This window comes from Erythrolamprus reginae, chromosome 7 (genome assembly GCF_031021105.1).
Source record: "Erythrolamprus reginae isolate rEryReg1 chromosome 7, rEryReg1.hap1, whole genome shotgun sequence".
Classification (NCBI taxonomy): Eukaryota; Metazoa; Chordata; class Lepidosauria; order Squamata; family Dipsadidae; genus Erythrolamprus; species Erythrolamprus reginae.
Window position 1 is genome coordinate 82,125,694 of NC_091956.1, and position 25,153 is coordinate 82,150,846.

The window sequence follows — 25,153 nt, forward strand, 5'->3', positions numbered from 1 at the left end:
TTTCAGAAGGCAAGGTGAATGGGGGCAGTACGAATCTCCGGGGGAGTTGGTTCCAAAGGACCGGGGCCACAACAGAGAAGGCTCTCCCCCACGGTCCTGCTGGCATTGTTTGGCCGACGGGACCCGTAGGAGGCCAACTCTGTGCGACCGAATCGGTCGCTGGGACCTGCAATACTTTCATCTTGGCAGGATACTATATTGACAGAAGAGCTATAAATTCTGAAGATATTGATAGATAGTATATTGTGTTGTAATTTCAAACAGTCACTAAATTAACTGTTATAAACTGAGGACTAAAACCTGTACATTGCTTTGCAGTAGGCACCTGCTAATAAATCTATACCTTCACTAAACTAGTCAGCATTGTTTTGCTGTTAGTTTGGGAACATGCTTGATTAATATCATACTGTACTTGTTTGATAAAGAAACACATACTATTTCCCTTTAGATTTACTCCTGGTAGCATATTGACATGGAAAAAAAGGAAAACGTAGATGTTGCAGTTCTGTCAAAAATCTGAGCTTTCTTTTTTGTATAATTTTAATAAAATGCGCTTGACATAATAATTTGAATTCTTTGCTACTTGTATAGCAATAGCAATTGAATAAAACACCAGATACTTCCGTTCTAAAATCATGTCTAGACTTCAATGCGCTGGTTTTATATTGAAATATTTCCTTTGCGGAATTTTCCATTAATGTTCAGAATGTAAAGCAATGGACTTATAAAATAAACAGCTTGTTTTATTTACTGTCTAGAAACTAAAATTGCAAAACTGAGAACTTACGTTGTCACTGGAGTAGCCATTCTTTGCTTAACTTCACATAACATCTTTATAGATAGCCCTCTGAATGTGAAGGATGTTACTGTTGTATATGTGGAGTTGATTTATCTTGTATTTCCATGTTATTTTAAATATTGTTAGCCACTTTGAGTACTGTACATACAAAGGAGGAGATAAACTAAAATATGTGTGTACAGACAGTGTAGGCAAAACTATATACACCATGACTGTCAAACTCCTAGCCCATGGGCCAGATGTGTCCCACACTGGCCATGCTTACACCTGGTTTAGCAAAGGGGGGAAAGCCCCAATATCCCAATACGTCCCATGACATAGAAACATAAAAGACTGACGGCAGAAAAAGATCTCACGGTCCATCTAGTCTGCCCTTATACTATTTCCTGTATTTTATCTTATGATGGATATATGTTTATCCCAGGCATGTTTAAATTCAGTTACTGTGGATTTATCAACCATGTCTGCTGGAAGTTTGTTCCAAGGATCTACTACTCTTTCAGTAAAATAATATTTTCTCATGTTGCTTTTGATCTTTCCCCCAACAAACTTCAGATTGTGCCCCCTTGTTCTTGTGTTCACTTTCCTATTAAAAACACTTCCCTCCTGGACCTTATTTAATCATTTGACATATTTAAATGTTTCGATCATGTCCCCCCTTTTCCTTCTGTCCTCCAGACTATACAGATTGAGTTCATGAAGTCTTTCCTGATACGTTTTATGCTTAAGACCTTCCACCATTCTTGTAGCCCGTCTTTGGACCCGTTCAATTTTGTCAATATCTTTTTGTAGGTGAGGTCTCCAGACCTGAACACTGAACAGTATTCCAAATGTGGTCTCACCAGCACTCTATATAGCGGAATCATAATCTCCCTCTTCCTGCTTGTTATACCTCTAGCTATGCAGCCAAGCATCCTACTTGCTTTCCCTACCGCCTGACTGCACTGTTCACCCATTTTGAGACTGTCAGAAATCACTACCCCTAAATCCTTTGCTTCTGAAGTTTTTGCTAACACAGAACTGCCAATACAATACTCAGATTGAGGATTCCTTTTCCCCAAGTGCATTATTTTACATTTGGAAACATTAAACTGCAGTTTCCATTGCTTTGACCATTTATCTAGTAAAGCTAAATCATTTACCATATTACAGACGCCTCCAGGAATATCAACCCTATTGCACACTTTAGAGTCATTGGCAAATAGGCAAACCTTCCCTACCAAACCTTCCCCTATGTCACTCACAAACATAGGGGAAGGTTTGGTAGGGAATGTTTGCCATTACCGTGACGAGGGGAGTTTGACAGTCTTGCCTACAACATTCTTGACAAATGTCAATTTTCATTTTTATTTCTCTCCATGTTAAAATTATTATATATTTGTAATGTCTATTTTATGATACATTTGTAACATTGAGTGAATATGTCTCTTTAATGAAGTATGCATGTATGCTTTTATTAAAACTTTGGATTTTAATCCTTGCATGGAAAAGAGTTAACTGCTTCAAACATGCAGTAATTTAATTTGCTTCTGAAAATCAAAAATACTTGAAATAGTAATAATATTAGTGAGCAAGTATTTCGAAAGTTAGTATAGATCCCTGATTTATTTTAATTCTATTTTCTGAAATACACTTTGCTTGGTATCAATTATTCTTAGATTTCTCCAAATATTTTACATGTATCCATGGTATTGTAACTGGAAAAGCAATTCTATTGCCTGAATATTATGCACCGGTGTACTGATGTCAAGATTGTCCAAGCCTTTAAACTGTTCTTCTTTGATTGTCTTTGATCTTTTCAGGATGTAGTAGCAGTTGGAGAAGAAAACTTCACCACTCCCTGTTATATCCAGTTGGATCCAGAGGCATGCCATATACTCACAGAAACTCTTAGCACCTATGCCTTAGTAGGGCAATCAGTCACCAAAGCAGCCACCAAACGTCTGAAGTTGGCCATATTTGGGCCACTGATCTGCTCATCTTTGGAATATAACATCCGTGTCTACTGTCTGGATGACACCCAAGATGCCCTCAAAGTAATTTTCATTTTTGATATCATTGTGGTCTCTCTTTCTTCCTCCATTTCTTCTCATTGCTATTACTCTTGTTATTATTATATCTTGCCACCAAGAACTTTGGTGGTGCAGTGGTTAGAATGCAGTACTGCAGGTTACTTCTGCTAACTGCCGGCTGCCTGCGATTTGGTAGTTTGAATCTCACTAGGCTCAAAGTGGACTCAGACTACCATCCTTTGAGGTCAGTAAAGCAAGGACCCCGATTGTTGGGAGCAATATGCTGACTCTAAACCTATTAGAGAGGGCTGTGAAGTGCGGAGGTGGGGTTTCCCATGGAGGGGAGCCCCCAGCAGCGCAAAAACGGGCGCTATGGCTGGCAAAAGGGGTGAGTTTTGGGCTTGCACGCATTAATCGCTTTTCCATTGATTCCTATGGGAAACATTGTTCCATCTTACGAACCTTTCACCTTACAAACCTCGTCCTGGAACCAATTAAGTTCGTAAGACGAGGTATCACTGTATATCTGTTGAATGAAATTCCACAATGGTGACAAGAAGGACACCCAGCAGTAAACACTGCAATGATGGGGTCATTCAAAGGACAAGATGATTACTTTAATATTTACTTTTGGACCTTATCTTTGCTTGTTTGCAATTATCCACCAATCTGTTTTATAAAAAAAAGATGGACATGAGTAAGAGGGGGAAAAATGTAGATTAAAATGTAAACAATGACCTTTTTATCATCATTTCCCTCACATTATAAGCTAATTCTTTTCCCAGCATGCCTTATACTTTTGTTTACCTGCCGTGTAATCTGGATTCTGCAATATTTGCATTATTAAAAGGCCATAAGGTGCTCAAAAATTTAATTGCTGGTTCATGTATTTTTGATGCAAAGTGCCAGCTCCCTAGAGGAACAAAACATATAAATGCCTCTTTGTAAATACTTTATAATGATAAAAGAACCTCTGGGATTGTTAATGCAATGCTTGCTGTTGTATTGCTTAGTTAGATAAGTTTGTCTCCAGTGTTTGCACTGAGAATTTGCAACATAAATGATCCAAGGTTGGTGCTTTCGGTACTCCTATACACAATCTTATCCATTCAACTAATTCACAACAGAGTTTCTGCACCAAGAGATAGCAATAGTACTTAGACTTTTTTTTTTATTTTGCATTTCGAAAGACCATGGACTTCCCAGAGCATGAAGCCTGGGTAGGTTAGTATGGAAGACAGACTGTTACCCAAGCAGAAGATTCCCCCCTCTCCACATCTATGAAATAACCCAATGGAATGGCAAAGGCCAATACCATTGGCTCCAGCTACGTCGCAGAAGTTATCAGAATGTACACAGTCACAAACTATTTCCGGGACTCCGGCTCCAGATTTTGGCTCAAGGTTTATTCCTGAAGCCTTTTCCAATGATGGGTATAGCCACAAGGCAGTGGAGGTTTGTAGTCAGAGTTTCCCTTCTCCTAGTGGTTGACCAGGGCATCTTCTTTGTCTTGCTGTGCTCTTAGGATACCACATCGCTTGCAGAAACTACCTTCATGACCATTGACTTATTCTCTATATGGGGCTACCTTTGAAAAGTGTTTGGAAACTTCAGATCGTGCAGAATGCGGCCGCGAGAGCCATTGTGGGGCTTCGTAGATTCGCCCACGTTTCTGCAACACTCCGTGGCCTGCACTGGCTGCCGATCGGTTTCCGGTCACAATTCAAAGTATTGGTAATGACCTTTAAAGCCCTGCATGGCATTGGGCCAGAATACATCCGGAACCGCCTTCTACCACACGAATCCCAGCGGCCGATAAGGTCCCACAGAGTTGGCCTTCTCCGGGTCCCGTCGACCAAACAATGTTGTTTGGCGGGCCCCAGGGAAGGAGCCTTCTCTGTGGCGGCCCCGGCCCTCTGGAATCAACTCCCCCCAGAGATTAGAATGGCCCCCATCCTCCTTGTCTTTCACAAATTACTCAAGACCCACCTTTGTCGCCAGGCATGGGGGAGTTTCCAGTCACAATTCAAAGTGTTGGTCATCACCTATAAAGCCCTTCATTGCACCGGACCATGGTATCTACGATACTGCCTTGTGCCGCACGAATCCCAGCGACCGGTTAGATCCCACAGAGTTGGTCTTTCCGGGTCCCGTCAACTAACCAATGTTGTCTGGTGGGACTCAGCTCCCTCCAGAGATTAGAACTGCCCCCACCCTCCTTGTAAACTCCTTAAAACCCACCTCTGTCATTAAAGCGTGGGGGAACTGAAACATCTCCCCCTGCCTATGTAGTTTTTGTGCATGATATGACTGTATGTATGTTTTTATATATTGGGGTTTCTTGTTTTTTAGACTTTTTAAATGTATTATTGTTATTTTAGATTCTAACTATTAGATTTGTCATTATATATTGTTTTTATCACTGTTGTAAGCCGCCCCGAGTCTACGGAGAGGGGCGGCATACAAATCTAATAAATAATAATAATAATGTTTAAAGGCAAAGCACATAGCTTTTAAAAAAATCCTCTTTAGTCTGGCACCTTACAACAGCAATTTTAGGGCTTTATAGTGTTTCAAAAGCGTACAGCCCCTGTTTGAATTAAAAAAATAGACCAAACCTGATAGTACCACATGATCTTAAACTTTTACAAACAAATATCTGCTTGTAGCAATGGAATACAAGCTGGCAAAACTTTTCTGAACCCCATGTGGTTTCTTTGGGAAATATCTAATGGTTAGAAAATGACTGCATTTTATTCATTAGAATATTATTGCTTGCGTCTCAAACTCATTAAAAGCGGATTAAGTTCTAAGCAGTGTCAAGGTTTTAGTCTCCCGGAGATAAATTATTTTTTTCTTATCTGCCCATTTTGGCCCACGGAATCGGTAGGCGTTTTCTCGTACGCTCTAGACTTTTTATGTGCAAACAAATGTCTTCTGGGAATTAGTAATAGAGGCAACTAAGCTGCTGGTTTATTCAAGGAAGTCTGTGAAGCTGTTCCAAAGTTTTTGGGTTTTCATGGAGCCAAATGGTTTTTAGGAATTCGGGGTACTTATAACTTAGATACACATCCTATTTTTAATGCTCCATTCATTAATATACCAAAAAGTATAATATACAGGTTAATGTACTTCAGTCTGATTAAATAAATCCAAATCTTACATATAGCCTTACTCCTGTTATGCTTTATTATACATTTGACCAGGCAAGACAACAGAAGCATTATGAAACATTTGGCAAGTCATAGTACATTCCAGGAGTGTTGTGCATAGCACCAAGGAGACCTTTAAGCAAACTTCCATGCACATGTATCCAAACAGCAGGTCCATTTATAGCTGTTTTTAGTACTGTAACACTAGATGAAAGTAAGGCTAGGTGTCTCGAAAAAATGAGTCCTACAATTACCTGCTTATTCTAGTTTTATCTCAAACATGTGTCTTGACAAAAAAATAGCAAGGCACCATACAAACACTGTAATTCATTCAGATTAAATCAGTCTTCTGAATCTTATAACAGTACATGTTTCTTTTGAGTAAGTTGAAACATGCTAAAATTGTTTTGTATGCCGCCCCGAGTCTTCGGAGAGGGGCGGCATACAAATCTAATAAATTATTATTATTATTATTATTATTATTATTATTATTATTATTATTATTATTTATTATTATTATTATTGTTGTTGTTGTTTTGAACTTTAGTAAAAAGAAAAGAAAAAGTACTATTTTATCATCTGGCATGATTAGCCAGAGGTTAGAAATATAGAAGATTGACGGCAGAAAAAGACCTCCTGGTCCATCCAGTCTGCCCTTATACTATTTCCTGTATTTTATCTTAGGATGGATATACAGTGATACCTCGTCTTATGAACTTAATTGGTTCCGGGACGAGGTTCGTAAGGTGAAAAGTTTGTAAGACAAAACAATGTTTCCCATAGGAATCAATGGAAAAGCAATTAATGCGTGCAAGCCCAAAAGTCACCCCTTTTGCCAGCCGAAGCGCCTGTTTTTGTGCTGCTGGGATTCCCCTGAGGCTCCCCTCCATGGGAAACCCCACCTCCGGACTTCCATTTTTTTTGTGATGCTGCGATTTCGCAAAAACGGGCGCTTCGCTGGCAAGAGAAGTCAGGTGGCAGCAGCATGGGTTTGTAAGGTGAAAATAGTTTGGAAGAAGAGGCAGAAACATCTTAAACCCCGGGTTTGTATCTTGAAAAGTTTGTATGATGAGGGGTTTATAAGACGAGGTATCACTGTATAACTGGGGAAGTGGTGGGCTACGAGCCAGAACGCTAAATTGCGCTCGCCACCGTGGTTCGTAAGTCCTTGCGGGGCTACCGCGATTTTGCAGCTGCACCTATGGAGGTAGCAAAATCGCGCCCGGAGCTGCAGGTGTGCCCATGTTTCGGTGAGATTTTGCCTGTGGCTTTTTATTATTATTTTTATAATTTTATTCAACTGGGATTGTCACTTTATTCTTTCTGTGATCTATTCCCTTATCCACTCAGGAAAAATCTCTAATATCAAATTTTCCAAGTTTAGGGAAAGAAAAGGCAAGGAAAATCTTAAAACGTTTGTTACGTTGCTTCTAACATGAACAAATACTGCCTATTCCATATCCATCTTCCTTTGAAGTTTGTATTGAATTGCTGTGAGAGGTTGACTAGGATTACTAGATAAGAAGGATCACAGTGTTATTAAATGTTCCTGTTTAAGGGAATGTTAGTTATGCACAACAATATGGAGTCTGTATGAGGAATGTATCAGTGAACTACTATAAGGAGATACAGTGAATTTTCCTTCTCATAACTCAGCAATATAATTTGGGTGTAATTAACGTTGATAGCAATCAAATTATTGTTGTTGCTTTGGGTTTTAGGCATCTTCACAAGATAATTAAGGTGTTCTTGGAATAAGCTAAAATTGACTGGCAGAGTGTAATTCTAAAAGCTTTCTAATTAGCGCCCCCACCCCATTTTGACTTTAAGAATTGTCAGGTTAGTTGGTGACAACAGCCTTCTTAGCTATGCTAAATAGTTTGTGAACATGATCGTCATAATGACCTTGTATGTTGAAGAAAATACAGTGATACCTTGTCTTACGAACTTAATTGGTTCCAGGACAAGATTCGTAAGGTGAAAAGTTCGTAAGACGAAACAATGTTTCCCATAGGAATCAATGGAAAAGCGATTAATGCGTGCAAGCCCAAAATTCACCCCTTTTGCCAGCCGAAGGGCCCGTTTTCATGCTGGTGGGATTCCCCTGAGGCTCCCCTCCATGGGAAACCCCACCTCCGGACTTCCGCGTTTTTGCGTTGCTGCAGGGGAATCCCAGCATCGCAAAAACGGGCACTTCGCTGACAACGGAAGTCCAGAGGTGGGGTTTTCCAGCGAGGGAAGCCTCAGTGAAATCGCAGCATCGCGACCCAAAACATATAAATACGTGGTGGAGCTCAACTGGGATAATTGCTCATGTGTCCGCAGAGAGAACTCTGTGCGCCACTTGTGGCTCACATACCATAGGTTTCCCATCAGGGCCTTCAAGAATCTCCCCTAAGAGATTAGAATGGCTCCAACTCTTTTAACATTTTGCAAAGGTTTAAAAATTTATCTATATAGCTGGCCTTGGGACTTTCAAGTGTATTTAAGGGCCTCTTAGTTTTACTATGAATTGATTAATCATCACTGCTGCTGTTTCTAATTTATTTTCTGATTATTTTTATTGTTTTAATGTTTTTTTTAATATTTTAAAATTGTAAGCCACCCGAAGTCACTTGGCTAAGTGGGTGCTATTAAAATGATGTATGAATGAATGAATGAATGTGATTTTTGAGCTTCACAAAACGGAGCAGGGTACACAACTTTGTTTTAATGTATATGTTATCAATGATTCTTTTAATCCCATGCTAAATGTACTTTTTCTTTCTTCCAAAACTCAGGAGGTGCTGCAGTTGGAGAGGCAAATGGGTGGACAATTATTGGAGGACCCAAAGGCTTTACATTTTAAGGGTAGCACTCATAATCTTCGCTTATCTATTCATGATATTACTCATTCCTTATGGAAGAGTAAACTACTAGCAAAATACCAGGTAAGAATTGTCAAATTTTGTGAGAAATCATCTGCCCTCTTGCAATATTAAGCATCATCCAGTATTTCAAAATCAATTGGGAATATAGGATTTCTGAAATTGCTGAATACTCGATAAGGATAAAAGAATGTTTAACACCTGCTACTACATCGTTTGGTTAAATTATTCTGTTTGCATTGTTGGTACGGGTATTGGGGTTTGTATTTTTAAATGCTCATAAAGGATCTTGATGAGGATTACACAATGAACAGACCAGGTTCACTGAAGTTATCAACCAGGTAGCAATGGGATCTCTTTAAAGTGAATGAAGGGTCAGTTTAACATCATATCTGTTTCATTTACTGTAAGTGTAAGCTGATGCATACTGGGGCAAAAGTAAAAACAAATAAATAAAATAAATCAAAATAAGAAGTAAATAAAATTCAGCAAAAACATGTGATACATATATGTGTTTGTGTGTGTGTGTGTGTGTGTGAACCTGCAACCTTTGCCTTGTAAGGCAGAGAATTATCCTCTAGGCTACAGTATCCAATCCCTTCAGCTCTATTTTTGTGTTGAATCACCCTGGTGTATTGAAGGAACATCACAGCTCCTTATTTGCCTCTCGGCCCAACCCAGGGCCATTTCCAAGGCAGTTAATTTTATTGATAGCCGACAATTCTATCTGTATGTGTCACATGGTTTTTTGCTGAATTTGAAAATTAAGGGAGACTAGGATAGATCTATTTCGGCCTTATTTTGGCCTCATCAGCTAGCCATACCCACTGGGACTTGGACCTGCAACCTTTGCCTTGTAAGACAGAGAATTATCCTCTAGGCTACAGTATCCAATCCCTTCAGCTCTGCACCAGGGAAGGGTTACAGATTTTTGTGTATAACTATAACTATAGCATAGCTAGAAACCCTCTACCTGTCTATCCAGTTTCATTGCTGTTAATTCCAAGAATTAATCTCTTTTTTATAATACAAATATTATATAATGATAGCAATTTCTTTGGGAGTTTACATAAAAATGAAGTGGTGGGAATTTAGTAAATATCAGTTACATAAAACTTAATCGTTTGGCATTTAACGTAATCTAAGTTAGAAACTTTTTCTCATTTTAGCCTTTCAGATACTGTTTGAAAGAATTGGGATTTCTGTTCCCAGGATTCCCAGGCTATGGTTAAAATTCTGGAGCATATTTTTCTGGAGAACAAACCTGTTAAATATATACTTACTTTTATTATGCATTTTGTTATGGAACTATTCTCTTTTATTTCTTTTCATTCTACTCTTAACTATATGTCATCAATTATTACATTAACATAGCCGTGTGAGATTTACACCCAAAGTACTGTAGATTTAAGTAAGTAAAAAAAATCAGCCAAGTCAATTTTATTACCACTGCTATTTCCTCCTCAGGAAATTCCCTTCTACCATATCTGGAGTGGATGTCAAAGAAATTTGCATTGCACCTTCACCCTGGAAAGATTCAGCCTGAACACGCTGGAGCTGGTGTGCAAACTCTGCATACGGCAGGTGGAAGGAGAGGGACAGATATTCCAGCTCAACTGCGTGGTATCTGAGGTGAGGCATCTCTCCATTCTCACTTCATTGTCTACAGATCAGTAATGAGTTTCACTAACCTCTGCTACCAGTTCGGAGATGTGCATGCACAGATCATCCGTGATGCTGTCTGGACGGATGGGCGGAGCCTCCCACTGCCGCTACCGTTTCGCCCAAACTGGGGCAAATCCACCACTACTACAGGTCAAAGAAATAGCATAGAGACCGTTCTTGATTTGACCAACTAGGATTGACTGTATGTTATTGTTAAGGAAATAAAACCCTTCAAGCAACATGACGAAACAATTACTTTGGAAATGCTTTTATGTAATGCAGGGGTGGGCAATTAATTTTGCCATGGGGCTGCATGAGAAATTGGGATGGTTTCAGAGGGCCAGACCCTGGCCTGACCTAAACACCCAGACCCCTAATTGTTTGCTTTATGGCAACACAGTGCACCACAGTCACTGCGCTGAAGTGTTTGCGTGGTTTCTGTGCTCGTCCGCTCTCGGTAGGAGGTCGGGGTCCGCTCCAGTGCGAGGGTGAAAGAGCTCACCGCGTCTGCTGGGACTCCTCCGGTTCCTGCTTTCCTCATGATTCATCAGGAAAGCAGGAACTGGAGGAGTCCCGGCAGACGCGGTGAGCTCTTTCATCCTCGCACTGGAGCGGACCCTGACCTCTGCGGACCGGTCACAGATAGCGGGCGGGCCGGATGCAGCTCACAGGCCACCCCTTGCCCAGGTCTGATGTAATGAACACATAAGAAAAGGAAAGATAATATTGGCAAGGCAGAAACGACGGTTTGTCTAAGCTGAAAGACAGTTGTGTATTGGTTGTTCTGTAATATAGCTTCACTTTTCCCATGCAGGGCCTAGTTTTCAGCATAACTGAAATGTTAAATTTAGATCAGTGGTTCCCAACCTTTTTTTGCCCATGTCCCACCTAAGCATCTCTAAAATCCTCATGCCCCCCCTCCCCATGACATACACGTCTTACTTTCAAGAAGTGAACTCCTACTCATGTAGAGGAAGCCTAAAAAGGCCATTAACTTGGTTTAAACAAGGTTCCAATTGCCCTATTAAAAAATCAAATTGCTCCTCTGTGGGGCATGGGTCCCACGTTGGGAACCAGGGATTTAGATGTTCAGTTGACATTTCTGATATGAAGCAATTTTTGCCAATTGCAGCCTCTCCTATATAGAGATGGCCTTGGCCACTGTTATCCATACTGTGGTAACATTCAGGTTTGGTTTAGTTTAGTTTCGTTTAGTTTAGTTTATTAGATTTGTATGCCGCCCCTCTCCGAAAACTCGGGGCGGCTCACAAAATAATAGAGATACAATAAATTACAAATCCAATAGTAGAAAAAATTAAGTCAATTTAAAAACATTAATAATATAATAAAATCCCTAACCATACAATCATACACATTCAACCTAATCCGTCATACAGTAAGGCCGAAAACATAGCAAAAAGGGGGGGGAGAGAAGATGGGAATTATCCCCACGCCTGGCAACAAAGGTGGGTCTTCAACATTTTACGGACGGTGAAGGGGGGTGGGGGCTGTTCGAATCTCCGGAGGGAGTTGATTCCAGAGGGCCGGGGCCGCCACAGAGAAGGCTCTTCCCCTGGGTCCCGCCAGCCGACATTGTTTAGTCGACGGGACCCGCAGAAGGCCAACTCTGTGGGACTCTGTGATTTGTCACTATTCACCACTATTGCAATTCAGATTTGTCTTATGCAGATCCAAAGTATGCCCATGTTACACCAACACTCCACAGTCTGCACTGGTTGCCGATCAATTTCCGGTCACAATTCAAAGTGTTGGTTATGACCTATAAAGCCCTTCATGGCATCGGACCAGAATATCTCCGGGACCGCCTTCTGCCGCACGAATCCCAGCGACCGATTAGGTCCCACAGAGTTGGCCTTCTCTGGGTGCCGTCGTCTAAACAATGTCATCTGGCGGGTCCCAGGGCAAGAGCCTTCTCTGTGGCGGCCCCGGCCCTCTGGAACCAACTCCCCCCAGAGATTAGAATTGCCCCCACCCTCCTTGCCTTTCGTAAACTCCTTAAAACCCACCTCTGCTGTCAAGCATGGGGGAACTGAAATAACTTCCCCAGGCCTGTATTGTTTATGTATGGTGTGTTGTGTGCATGTTTTTAAATTATGGGTTTTTAGTTTAAATTATTAGATTTGTATTACATTGTTTTGCCACTATTGTTATGAGCCGCCCTGAGTCTACAGAGAGGGGCGGCATACAAATTTAATTAGTAGTAGTAGTAGTAGTAGTAGTAGTAGTAGTAGTAGTAGTAGTAATAATAATAACTGCACGCTAGCATAATCAAGAAAAATGCCATAGTGTTAAGTTGACCATGGACAATGCAATTTGTTTTGGGAATTTTAATTCAAGCTCAAACCTGAGCAGTGGAATGGGTCTTTTTCTGGCTGCATAGGAACATAAATGGACAACTCTTATTAAAATGTAATTTTATTTTGAAAGTGTTTTAAATGCTGCCATCGTTACAATGCAAACGGGACAAAAAGCTGCAACCTTTCCTCTTCGTTTCTATCTCCCAGAATGAAGTGCTAGCCTTAAAATCACTTCCTTGGCACTCTCCTTCTGACTTTCGCTAGCCTTTTCAGCTGAAAACAACCCCAATGAAAGGCCTCACTGACATTAATAAGGAATGATCCTGCTATGGTGTCTCAGCACCATAGCAACCAGCCATCCGTTTCGTTCTGCTGGCCATATCTCTCAACCACACAGCTCCACCCCTGCTGGCTCTGGATGGTGTTTTTATTTGTGAGCCCAGCAGGTCTGTGTCATTCAATAACTGCACAACTCCAGCAACAACCGGAGGAACAGAAATTCAGGATAGGGAAAGACCCAGCGGTCCTCCTGATAAATGCGGCCTCTGTCTGCAAGTGCTGGTGGGTAGGGGGAAAAATGGATCAGACAGAGAAACAAATGAAAAGATTAAGAAAATCCCCCTTTTGTGGGCATTTTCCCCCCCTCACGGTGGCATCAGTGTAAAGGCTTTATGTGAGATTTAGTAAGGTTTATTTCATGATTCTGTCTATATGCAGTGGTGGCTGGAGAAAATGCTGATAAGAGTTGTGTAGCAGCAGATGACACCATATCTAAAAAATACGTTCTTCATATGTTCTTCATATACAGTGATACCTCTTCTTACAAACCCCTCGTCATACAAACTTTTCAAGATACAAACCCAGGGTTTAAGATTTTTTTTGCCTCTTCTTCCAAACTATTTTCACCTTACAAACCCAAGCCGCCGCCACTGGGATGTCCCGCCTCCGGACTTCCGTTGCCAGCGAAGTACCCGTTTTTGCGCTGCTGGGATTTCCCTGAGGCTCCCCTCCATGGGAAACCCCACCCATGTTTTTGTGATGCTGCAGGGGAATCCCAGCAAGGGAATCCCAGTAGTGCAAAAACGGGTGCTTCGCTGGCAACAGAAGTCCGGAGGTGGGGTTTCCCAGTGAGGGGAGCCTCAGCGAAATCGCAGCATCACAAAAACATGGAAGTCTGGAGGTGCGGTTTCGAGGACTTCTGTGCTTTTGCGATGCTGCAATTTCGCTGAGGCTCCCCTCACTGGGAAACCCCACCTCCGGACTTCCGTTGCCAGCAAAGCGCCTGTTTTTGCGCTGCTGGGATTCCCCTGCAGCATCACAAAAACACGGAAGTCCGGAGGTGGGGTTTCCCATGGAGGGAAGCCTCAGGAGAATCCCAGCAGCGCAAAAATGGGCGCTTCGGCTGGCAAAAGGGGTGAGTTTTGGGCTTGCACGCATTAATTGCTTTTCCATTGATTCCTATGGGAAACATTGTTTCATCTTACAAACTTTTCACCTTACAAACCTCGTCCTGGAACCAATTAAGTTTGTAAGATGAGGTATCACTGCATAGGGAAGTACCTTTTTTGCTTCCTTATGCTCATGGAGGAATAGAAATATCCAAGAGCCATATCAAAAATTTCTGCCGGTTCAGAAGTGCAGAAGGTTTTGCACATGAAAAAGGCAATGTCTGGGTGCCACTACTGGTTCTCTGAACCACCACCACCAGCTGCTACTGGTACACCCAGACCGGGCCGAATGTGTAACATTTCAACCCCGGGTGTGTCTGTTTTAGAAAGTATCTATGTATTCATGTGTGAATGAAACAAATGTGTTTGCCAATCCTTACACTGAAAACTGTAGTTACGGTAGTGGGTTTTAGGAGGAGACCTTCTGTTCCACCACCTCTTACAATATTAAACAACACAGTATCAATAGTAGAGACATTGAGGTTCCTGGGTTCTATAAACCCCCAGGATTTGAAACAGGCACCTAACGTTACAACCATCATTAAAAAGGCACAACAAAGAATGTTCGTCCTCCATCAACTCAGAAAGTTCATTTTGCCCCAGGAGATGTTGATACAGTTCTACAGAGGAAACATTGAGTCTGTCATTTGTACTTCTCTAACTGTCTGGTTTGGCACAACAACCAAATAGGACACGTACGGACTTCAATGGATAGTTAGGAATGCAGAAAAAATAACTGCAACCAGCTTGCTTTCTATTGAGAACATTCCTCTTTGCATTGTGTAGACTAAGCTAAAACCACACTGGCCTGATATTTCCTCTTTGCATTGGGTAGACCAGGCCAAAGTCACACTGGCCCAAAGTGATGGTCAGAATGAGAGCTGAGAAAATATCTACAGACCTCTCACATTCTGGACATAAACTGTTTCAACTCCTTCCCTCAGGATGCTCCTATTGGGTGTTCCATATCAAAACACTAGACACAAAGACAATTTTTTTCCCTTTGAGCCATCACTCTACTGAACAGCTAATTACCACAGTACTGCCCTATGTCTAAGTATATTTATCCATGTAGTATTTCTGTATTACTATTTTTCTTATCTTTTCTACTATTTTCTCATTTTGGTATCTTATGATTATATTACAGTGGTACCTCTACCTACAGTGGTACCTCTATTTACGAACTTTTCTAGATAAGAACCGGGTGTTCAAGACCTTTTTTGCCTCTTCTCAAGAACCATTTTCCACTTACAAACCCGAGCCTCTGAAACTGTAACCGGAAAAGGCAGGGAGAAGCCTCCGTGGGGCCTCTCTAGGAATCTCCTGGGAGGAAACAGGGCTGGAAAAGGTGGGGAGAAGCCTCCGTAGGGCCTCTCTAGGAATCTCCTGGGAGGAAACAGGGCCGGAAAAGGTGGGGAGAAGCCTCCGTAGGGCCTCTCTAGGAATCTCCTGGGAGGAAACAGGGCCTCCACCCTCCCTGTACTTTCTCCAATTGCACACATTATTTGCTTTTACATTGATTCCTATGGGAAAAATTGCTTCTTCTTACAAACTTTTCTAATTAAAAACCTGGTCACGGAACAAATTAAGTTCGTAGGTAGAGGTACCCCTTCCTGGGTAGCTAGGCGAACGGGTGCTGCCAGAAGCATAAATGCTGCCAGCGCCGCTTCTACCCATGCTTTCTTGCTTGCACCTCAGGCGGGAGGTGGCCGTGTGAGGCTGGAGGGGAACCAGGCAGGAGAGCGGGAAGCTCGTCCGAGGCCAGGAAGGAGGAAAGAGGAAAAAAGCAAGGAGCGCAGGCATAACAGCAGCAGCAGGGGGGGGGAAAGGAGAGCCAAACCGAGACCAGTAATCCAGCTGCCGATCAGCTGGAGCTGTACACGCATCTTCATTTCTGCCGGTGGAACTGTGTTCCACCCCGTCCTGCCTCTTGCCTACCCCTCCTTATAGAACATACAAAGTTGCGCCATTTTCTGAATATCGGCATTTTAAAAGGAGTGTCAGGATTTGAAGATTAAATTTCCAGTTGGGAAAGCACAAACTTGACCATTCCTTTCAGTTTCTGCTTCCAACCACTATGACAGACTCATTTTCACCTTAGAAAATCCATATTACATTATATAGTTGTCTTGTTGATAAAGTTCACCTTTCAAAAAGCCGTAACTAATTTTTGCACCAATGCTGTCATTGTATTATATTATTGAGAGAGTCCTTTCCTATTGCTACAATGTCACTTCCATTTGAGCCCAGACACCCAGGTGGAAAGAAAGCTAAAGGCAAATATGCATCAGTGTTTTGTTAATTTTTGTTGAATGTAGGACCAGAATTTTTTTTAAAATACTGTGCTAATTTGATAAATGGTTAAAAAAACCATTTCAAAATATGTTTTAAAATGTTTTACCAGTTCTCTTGGTCCCCCCCCCCCCCATTTTTGATTAAAATCATAGCATAATAAATCCTGCATACTCTCCTTTTAGATTTTTACACGAAACAAGGATTGTGTCTAAATTATAACATGTCCACAGTGATGACATGCAGTAAACTTCACTCTTGCTCTCCCCCATCTGACACAAGTATGCGTGTGTGTATGTACATACACATACAGCTTATATGGTAGATAATGTATATTTTTGTGTGCCTATGTGTAATATGTAGGTACACATGTGGCATATATACATAGAATTAAATAGTCTATTTAGGATGTTCAGTAATAGTCAATAGATAGGGAAACTGTATCTCTTTGAGGCAAGGCGAGGACAGGCACCCTAACTGACATGAGTGACGTCAAGTTGGCCACCTTTGAACCGCTGACCTGCAGATCTAGCAGTCAGCTTTAGTGGCCTGCAGTACCGCGCTCTACCCACCGCGCCACACCTTGGCTCATTTTGATCAAACCACATTTATTTATTTATTTATTATTTATTATTTGGATTTGTATGCCGCCCCTCTCCGAAGACTCGGGGCGGCTCACAACAAGTGAAAAGATATTCCAATACAATCCAATTAATTACAATATTATGAGTTTAAGAAAATCCCCTATACTAACATACACACATACAGGCATACCATATATAACTTCAACGTGCCCAGGGGAGATGTTTAGTTTCCCCATGCCTGACGGCAAAGGTGGGTTTTGAGGAGTTTACGGAAGGCAGGAAGAGTAGGGGCAGTTCTGATCTCCGGGGGGAGTTGGTTCCAGAGGGCCGGTGCCGCCACAGAGAAGGCTCTCCCCCTGGGGCCCGCCAACCGGCATTGTTTAGTTGACGGGACCCGGAGGAGGCCCACTCTGTGGGACCGAATCGGTCGCTGGGATTCGTGCGGCAGAAGGCGGTCTCGGAGATATTCTGGTCCAGTGCCATGAAGGGCTTTAAAGGTCATAACCAACACTTTGAATTGTGACCGGAAACTGATCGGCAGCCAATGCAGACTGCGGAGTGATGGTGAAACATGGGCATACCTGGGTAAGCCCATGACTGCTCTCGCAGCTGCATTCTGCACGATCTGAAGTTTCCGAACACTTTTCAAAGGTAGCCCCATGTAGAGAGCATTACAGTAGTCGAACCTCGAGGTGATGAGGGCATGAGTGACTGTGAGTAATGAGTCCCGGTCCAGATAGGGCCGCAACTGGTGCACCAGGCGAACCTGGGCAAACGCCCCCCTCGCCACAGCTGAAAGGTGGTTCTCTAATGTGAGCTGTGGATCGAGGAGGACGCCCAAGTTGCGGACCCTCTCTGAGGGGGTCAATGATTCCCCCCCCAGGGTAATGGACGGACAGATGGGATTGTCCTTGGGAGGCAAAACCCACAGCCACTCCGTCTTATCCGGGTTGAGCTTGAGTCTGTTGACACCCATCCAGGCCCCAACAGCCTCCAGGCACCGGCACATCACTTCCACCGCTTCGTTGACTGGGCATGGGGTGGAGATGTAAAGCTGGGTATCATCAGCATATTGATGATACCTCACCCCATGTCCTTGGATGATCTCACCCAGCGGTTTCATGTAGATGTTAAATAGCAAGGGGGAGAGGACCGACCCCTGAGGCACCCCACAAGGGAGAGACCTCGGAGTCGACCTCTGACCCCCCACTAACACCGACTGCAACCGGCCAGAGAGGTAGGAGGAGAACCACTGAAGCACAGTGCCTCCCACCCCCAACCCCTCCAACCGGTGCAGAAGGATACCATGGTCGATGGTATCGAAAGCCGCTGAGAGATCGAGGAGCACCAGGACAGAGGATAAACCCCTGTCTCGGGCCCGCCAGAGATCATCCATCAACGCGACCAAAGCGGTTTCCGTGCTGTAACCGGGCCTGAAGCCCGACTGCTGGGGACCTAGATAATCGGCTTCTTCCAAGGACCGCTGGAGCTGGAGTGCCACCACCTTCTCGACAACCTTCCCCATGAAGGGAAGGTTGGAGACTGGACGGTAGTTGTTGAGTACTGCTGGGTCCAGGGAAGGCTTCTTGAGGAGGGGGCGCACAAGCGCTTCTTTATAGAGTGATGGAAAAACTCCCCTCCCCAAGGAAGCGTTGGTAATCTCCTGGGCCCAGCTCCGTGTCACCTCCCTGCTGGGCGAGACCAACCAGGAGGGACACGGATCCAGTAAACAGGTGGCGGAACTCACAGCTCCAATGGCCTTGTCCACTTCATCAGGTGTCACCAGATCAAACTCTTCCCAGACAGGTGGACAAGTACGTGCCCCAGTCACCTCGACTGACTCGTTGTCAGTCGACTCTGTTATACAATTGGAGTCGAGGTCGGCCCGGATCTGAGCGACTTTATCAGCGAAAAACGTGTTAAACTCCTCGGCGCTACTCTGCAAGGGCTCCCCAACTCCCCCCTGGTTAAGAAGGGAGCGGGTCACCCTAAACAGAGCGGCCGGGCGGGATTCCGCTGATGCAATCAAGGCGGCATGGTACGCGCATCTTGCCGCCTTGAGCGCCACTTTGTAAGTCTTAATAAAAGCTCTTACAAGTGTTCGATCAGATTCAGACCTACTCTTCCTCCATCGCTTCTCTAGACGTCTCTTTTGGCGTTTCAACTCCCGGAGCTCCTCGTTGAACCATGGGGCTCTACGGGGTCTAGCGCCACGGAGAGGTCGCAAAGGCGCAATCCGGTCGAGAGCCTCCGCAGCAGCCGTATTCCAGGCCTCCGCAAGAGACTCCGCCGAACTGTGGATGAGTGCCTCTGGAATAACCCCAAGCGCCATCTGGAAACCCTCTGGATCCATTAGGCGTCTGGGGCGGAACATCTTCATTGGTTCCGCCTCCCTGCGGGGAAGGATTGGAGCCAGGAAGTCAAGCCTTAGTAGAAAATGGTCTGACCATGACAAAGGCACTGCTTCTAAGCCCCTTAGTCTCAGACCATTGCTCAATTGCTCGGAAAGGAATACCATGTCAGGTGCGTGCCCCCCCTCATGAGTCGGACCCCGTACTACTTGAGTCAGGTCCATGGCTGTCATGGTGGCCATGAACTCCTGTGCCAACCCCGAGGTTTCGCCGAGTGACGGCAGGTTGAAGTCCCCCAAGACAATAAGTCTGGGGGACTCCACCGCCAACCCGGCTACCTCCTCGAGTAGCACAGGCAGGGCTTTTGACACGCAGCTGGGAGGTAGGTACGTGAGAAATAAGCCCACCTGAACCCCTAAGTCCAACCTCATGAAGAGTGACTCGCAACCCGCAATTTCCGGAGCAATGAGTCCACGTAGGCAAAGGCTCTCCCTGGCTATAATAGCCACTCCTCCCCCCCTTCCCTGGGGTCGAGGTTGATGCCATATCTGAAACCCAGCTGGGCAAATTTCAGAGAGAGGAACACCTCCCTCTGGGCCCAGCCAGGTTTCAGTGATACATGCCAGGTCGGCCTCCTCATCCAGGATCAAATCCCGGATGAGGAGAGCTTTATTTACCACCGACCTGGCATTAAGCAGCAGCAACCTGAGTCCAGGGCCAGAGTTACATGCACCTATGTCGGGCTTCATTCATTACACAGGTGAAATTTATTTACATTCTCAGATGTTGGCTATACTGTGACACTGACAAGGTCTAACATTGGCTTTAGTTGTTGAAATGAGTTCTGGAACATTGCTGTACTCAAACTTGTAGATGAAATATAAAGAAATTGACATTTAAAGCAGAATCCTTTTTATCATTTAGTGGTTTACCAACAGCATAACCTTTGCTTTGCTAGAGATGGAAGATCGTGAAACAATAAGTTTTTATTGGTTTCATCTCCTGTAAATGTCATCTAAGGTTTTCTTGTTTATGGGTATATGTATGTGTGTGTATATACTATATATGTATTACTACAATACAGATTTTTGATAACACACTACTTCTTCTACCAGGATTATACATAATCTTATTTCTTAAGCATTATAGTACTTTTCTCAAGAAAAGAAGCAAAAAAGCAAGGGCATAGTAACACTGTATTATTAAAAAAAGAGGAGGTGGTGGTGACGATAGTGTTTTACTCTTAATTTCCACATTTCTAAATGAATTGTCTCTAAATTGATACAATTATGCCTCATTAATTGATTTTGAATATTATATTTTATCTGGAAAATTTCTGGAAAATATATCATAACTAAAGTTGATTTAGATGAAGTGTATTGTGAAGGAAATGAACTAAGGAGAAATTTCCTGACAGTCAGAACAGTTGATCAGTGCAACAACTTGCCTCCAGAAGTTGTGAATGCCCCAACAGGGCATTAAGCAGATGTTGGATAACCATCTGTCTGAAGTAGTGTAGGGTTTCCTGTCTAAGCAGGGGGTTGGACTAGAAGACCTCCAAGATTAGAGTACATTAGATTTATTGGATTTATATGCCGCCCCTCTCCGCAGACTCGGGGCGGCTCACAACAATAGCAAAAAAACAGTACATAGTGACAAATCCAATGCCCATCAACCCAATTACAATTTTAAGTTAAGAAATTCATAAAACAATCCCAATATATATAAAAAACAAGCACACAATCAATCAAACAGCAAAACAACATGGGCAAGGGGGAGATGTTTTAGTTCCCCCATGCCTGACGGCAGAGGTGGGTTTTAAGGAGTTTACGAAAGGCAAGGAGGGGAGGGGAAATCCTAATCTCAGGGGGCAGCTGGTTCCAGAGGTTCGGAGCCACCACAGAGAAGGCTCTTCCCCTGGGTCCCGCCAGATGACATTGTTTAGTCGACGGGACCCGAAGAAGGCCGACTATGTGGGACCTAACCGGTCGCTGGGATTTGTGCGGCAGAAGGCGGTCCCGAAGATATTCTGGTCCGGTGCCATGAAGGCCCCTTCCAACTCTGTTGTTGTTGTTGTTGTTGTTGTTGTTGTTATTATTATTATTATTATTATTATTATTATTATTATATAAGCATAGGAGAGAATATAATCTTTTAAATGAATAAAAAAGCAAGTAAATAGGAAGCTGGTATTTGAAAGCCAAACACCAACTTTGTTTCATTTATTCATTGTTGCATGACTGTCCCATTATGGTTCCACAGGGACGGTAATAAACATTCATTGTTACAACCACCAGATTGTAGAGAACTGTATGACTGTGTCTCAGGCCATTTCCTAAAATTAAGGCTATGCTTAATTTATTAAGTTGTTATGACACTATATAGGAGAAGCTGCAACAGACAGTGGTAAAATTCCCTGGATGTTATTGCTCAAATAAGAAATATGAGGGTATTAGTAATTTTAAAAGTTTATTTTAAAGTATTTTATGTTGCCTTTCCAGAAAAAGGTAGTAAAAAGAAAAGCAATATAAAAGTAGAAGATAGCAAAGATTCACAGCCATTATGTTACATCTAGTACAACTCAGAGAGTTTATATTTCACAGATGGCTTCTTTGTTAATTTAATTCTGTTTCCTCGCTTGTTGTGTGACCATATTTTCTACTTTTCGTGTATGCAGGAACCTACTGGCATTGAATATCCACTTATGGATCCAGCAAGCACCATTACAACCGTAGTAGGACCCTGTGCATTCAGCATCCCTCTTCCTATCCGTCAGAAGCTTTGTAGTAGCCTAGATGCTCCTCAAACAAGAGGCCACGATTGGAGGATGTTGGCCCACAAATTAAAATTGGACAGGTAACCAAGCATATTGTCAATATAAATTTGACATTAGTTGAGCTACTTTTTCATAAGTGCTAGCTGATTCTTCTGAAAGTAGTAACAGAGTTACCATTGAAATGTGCTCTTCAAAAAGTTCCTTTGCGAGAGAGGGGTTACTTCTGGATTTCCATTGCAAGTGAATCACCCATTTTTGCACTGCTGGGATTCCCCTTAGGTTCCCCTCACTGGGAAACCCCACCTCTGGACTTCCATTGCCAGTGAAGCGCCCATTTTTGCACTGCTGGGATTCACCTTAGGTTCCCCTCACTGGGAAACCCCACCTCTGGACTTCCGTTGCAAGTGAATCGGCCATTTTTACGCTGCTGGGATTCCCCTTAGGTTCCCCTCACTGGGAAACCCCACCTCTGGACTTCCTTTGCAAGTGAATCACCCATTTTTGCACTGCTGGGATTCACCTTAGGTTCCCCTCACTGGGAAACCCCATCTCTGGATTTCCATTGCCAGCGAAGCGCCCGTTTTTGCACTGCTGGGATTCCCCTGAGGCTCCCCTCGCTGGGAAACCCCCACCTCATGGTCATGAATTAATTTTAATTTAATTTTTTAAAAATTTATTAGATTTGTATGCTGCCCCTCTCTGTAGACTCGGGGCGACTCACAACAATAATAAAAAACAATGTTATCGCGAAACAAATCTAATATTAAAAAGAAGCATATAAAACCCTATCATATTTAAAACCAAACAACACATACATACCAAACATAAAATATAAAAAGCCTGGGGGAAGGTGTCTCAACTTCCCCATGCCTGGCGATATAGGTGGGTCTTGAGTAGTTTACAAAAGACAAGGAGGGTGGGGGCAGTTCTAATCTTGATTCCAGAGGGCTGGGGCTGCCACAGAGAAGGCTCTTCCCCTGGGCCCCGCCAAACGACATTGTTTAGTCGACGGGACCCGGAGAAGGCCAACTCTGTGGGACCTTATCGGTCGCTGGAATTCATGCGATAGCAGGCTGTTCCGGAGGTACTCTGGTCCAATGCCATGTAGGGCTTTAAAGGTCATAACCAACACTTTGAATTGTAACCGGAAACTGATCGGCAGCCAATGCAGGCCACGAAATCTTGAGCCCCCTGGGAACACTCACAGGTTAGAGATGTTAAACTTGAATATCAACCTAGTTGCCTCGATCACCAACCCATATCAAAACATGGCAAGGTGATGCTATGATAGAGGTGAGAAGAAACAACAGTTATAATGTATCTATCTGGTCCTGTTACCTGTCAGACAACTATGTGTACCAGTCCCATATCTTGTCTTTGCAGCATTTTGTTGATGCCCCCACATATAAGTGACTGCATAGTATCTCCGGGACCGCCTTCTGCCACCCAACTCCATCGACCAGTTAGGTCCCACAGAGTTGGCCTTCTCCGGGTCCCGTCGACTAAACAATGTCATCTGGCGGGACCCGGGGAAGAGCCTTCTCTGTGGCGGCCCCGACCCTCTGGAACCAGCTCCCCCCGGAGATTAGGACTGCCCCCACCCTCCTTGCCTTTCGTAAACTCCTTAAAACCCACCTCTGCCATCAGGCATGGGGGAATTGAGTCATCTCCCCCAGGCCTCTATAGTTTATGCATGGTATGTTTGTGTGTATGTCTTGCTTTTTAAATAAGGGATTTGTTGTACATTGTTTTATTATTGCTGTGAGCCGCCCCGAGTCTGCGGAGAGGGACGGCATACAAATCTAATAAATAAACAAACAAACAAACAAACTCTCTGGTGATGATACTGATAAAGTACTCTATCTACTATTGTTTCCAATCTCTGATGAAATTAGAAACCATGCCTAACAACGTTCACCTCTGATCTTTTACCTGGACCAAAATGTACAATATTTTATTTATTTATTAGATTTGTATGCCACCCCTCTCCGTAGACTCGGGGCGGCTCACAACAACAATATATATATTTTATATTTTGTTCCATGTAAATTACATTTGTATATAAGGTGAAAGCAACAAAAAAAAAAATAGCAAAGACTACAGTTTTAATAGCCGCTGATTTCTCACTGCAGGTACCTCAATTACTTTGCTACGAAATCCAGTCCCACCGGAGTGATTTTAGACCTTTGGGAAGCCCAAAATTTTCCCGATGGAAATTTGAGCCTGCTGGCCACCGTCCTTGAAGAGATGGGAAGACACGAGACGGTGGTTTCATTGGTAGCGGAAGAAAAGTACTGAACTGACCTCGGGATGAGAACGAAGGAATGTCAACCATCGCGTCCGCTGTGACCCAACACAAACCAAGCAAACCAATGTGCTTCATGGCAAGAGGCATTCCAGAGGGACAAGGACACGGAATCCTGCCTTTTTCATGCGCATCCTTTTTGTATAGTATCACAGGATTTGGAAGACACCATGCAAAGTTGTTTAACCTTTATAGTATAATTCAACCTAACATTCCTCTCAGCTTGGCTGTACTCTGCTTAACGCAGGATTTTACAGTTTCCTAGGAAACGCTTTTTATTGCTATCCAGATATATGGATAAACTTTCTTAACAATCCCAGTTTCTACGAACGTTGTTTACATCAAATCCTGGGCAGCAGGATGGAAAAGACTGACCGTGGCTCTCTTTTTTATATATTGGGGTTTGTGTTTTTTTCTTCCTTCTTTTGTTGAAAGCCATTCTACACAAAGCTGTGGACAAAGCAGGGTTCTGGCTCTTTTTCTGACGAATCAGCCTCCAACACACTTTACAGACAATTTCATAATTGCAGATTTGCCCGTTGAGATGTCTTAAACCAACCTACCTATTCTGTTTCCTAAAACGA

General features: G+C 43.2%; 1 protein-coding gene across 1 annotated transcript in view; it reads left to right on the forward strand.

Moving 5' to 3' along the window:
• Positions 1 to 24,888, forward strand: part of UNC5C (unc-5 netrin receptor C) — a 347,816-nt gene extending 322,928 nt beyond the window's left edge. The window contains exons 13-17 of the mRNA XM_070757995.1: positions 2,602 to 2,835; positions 8,744 to 8,893; positions 10,298 to 10,462; positions 22,166 to 22,344; positions 24,397 to 24,888. Of these exons, the coding sequence (XP_070614096.1) occupies positions 2,602 to 2,835; positions 8,744 to 8,893; positions 10,298 to 10,462; positions 22,166 to 22,344; positions 24,397 to 24,562 (894 nt within the window). The 3' untranslated portion in view covers positions 24,563 to 24,888. The remainder of the gene's footprint in view (positions 1 to 2,601; positions 2,836 to 8,743; positions 8,894 to 10,297; positions 10,463 to 22,165; positions 22,345 to 24,396) is intronic.
• Positions 24,889 to 25,153: the final 265 nt, after the last annotated feature.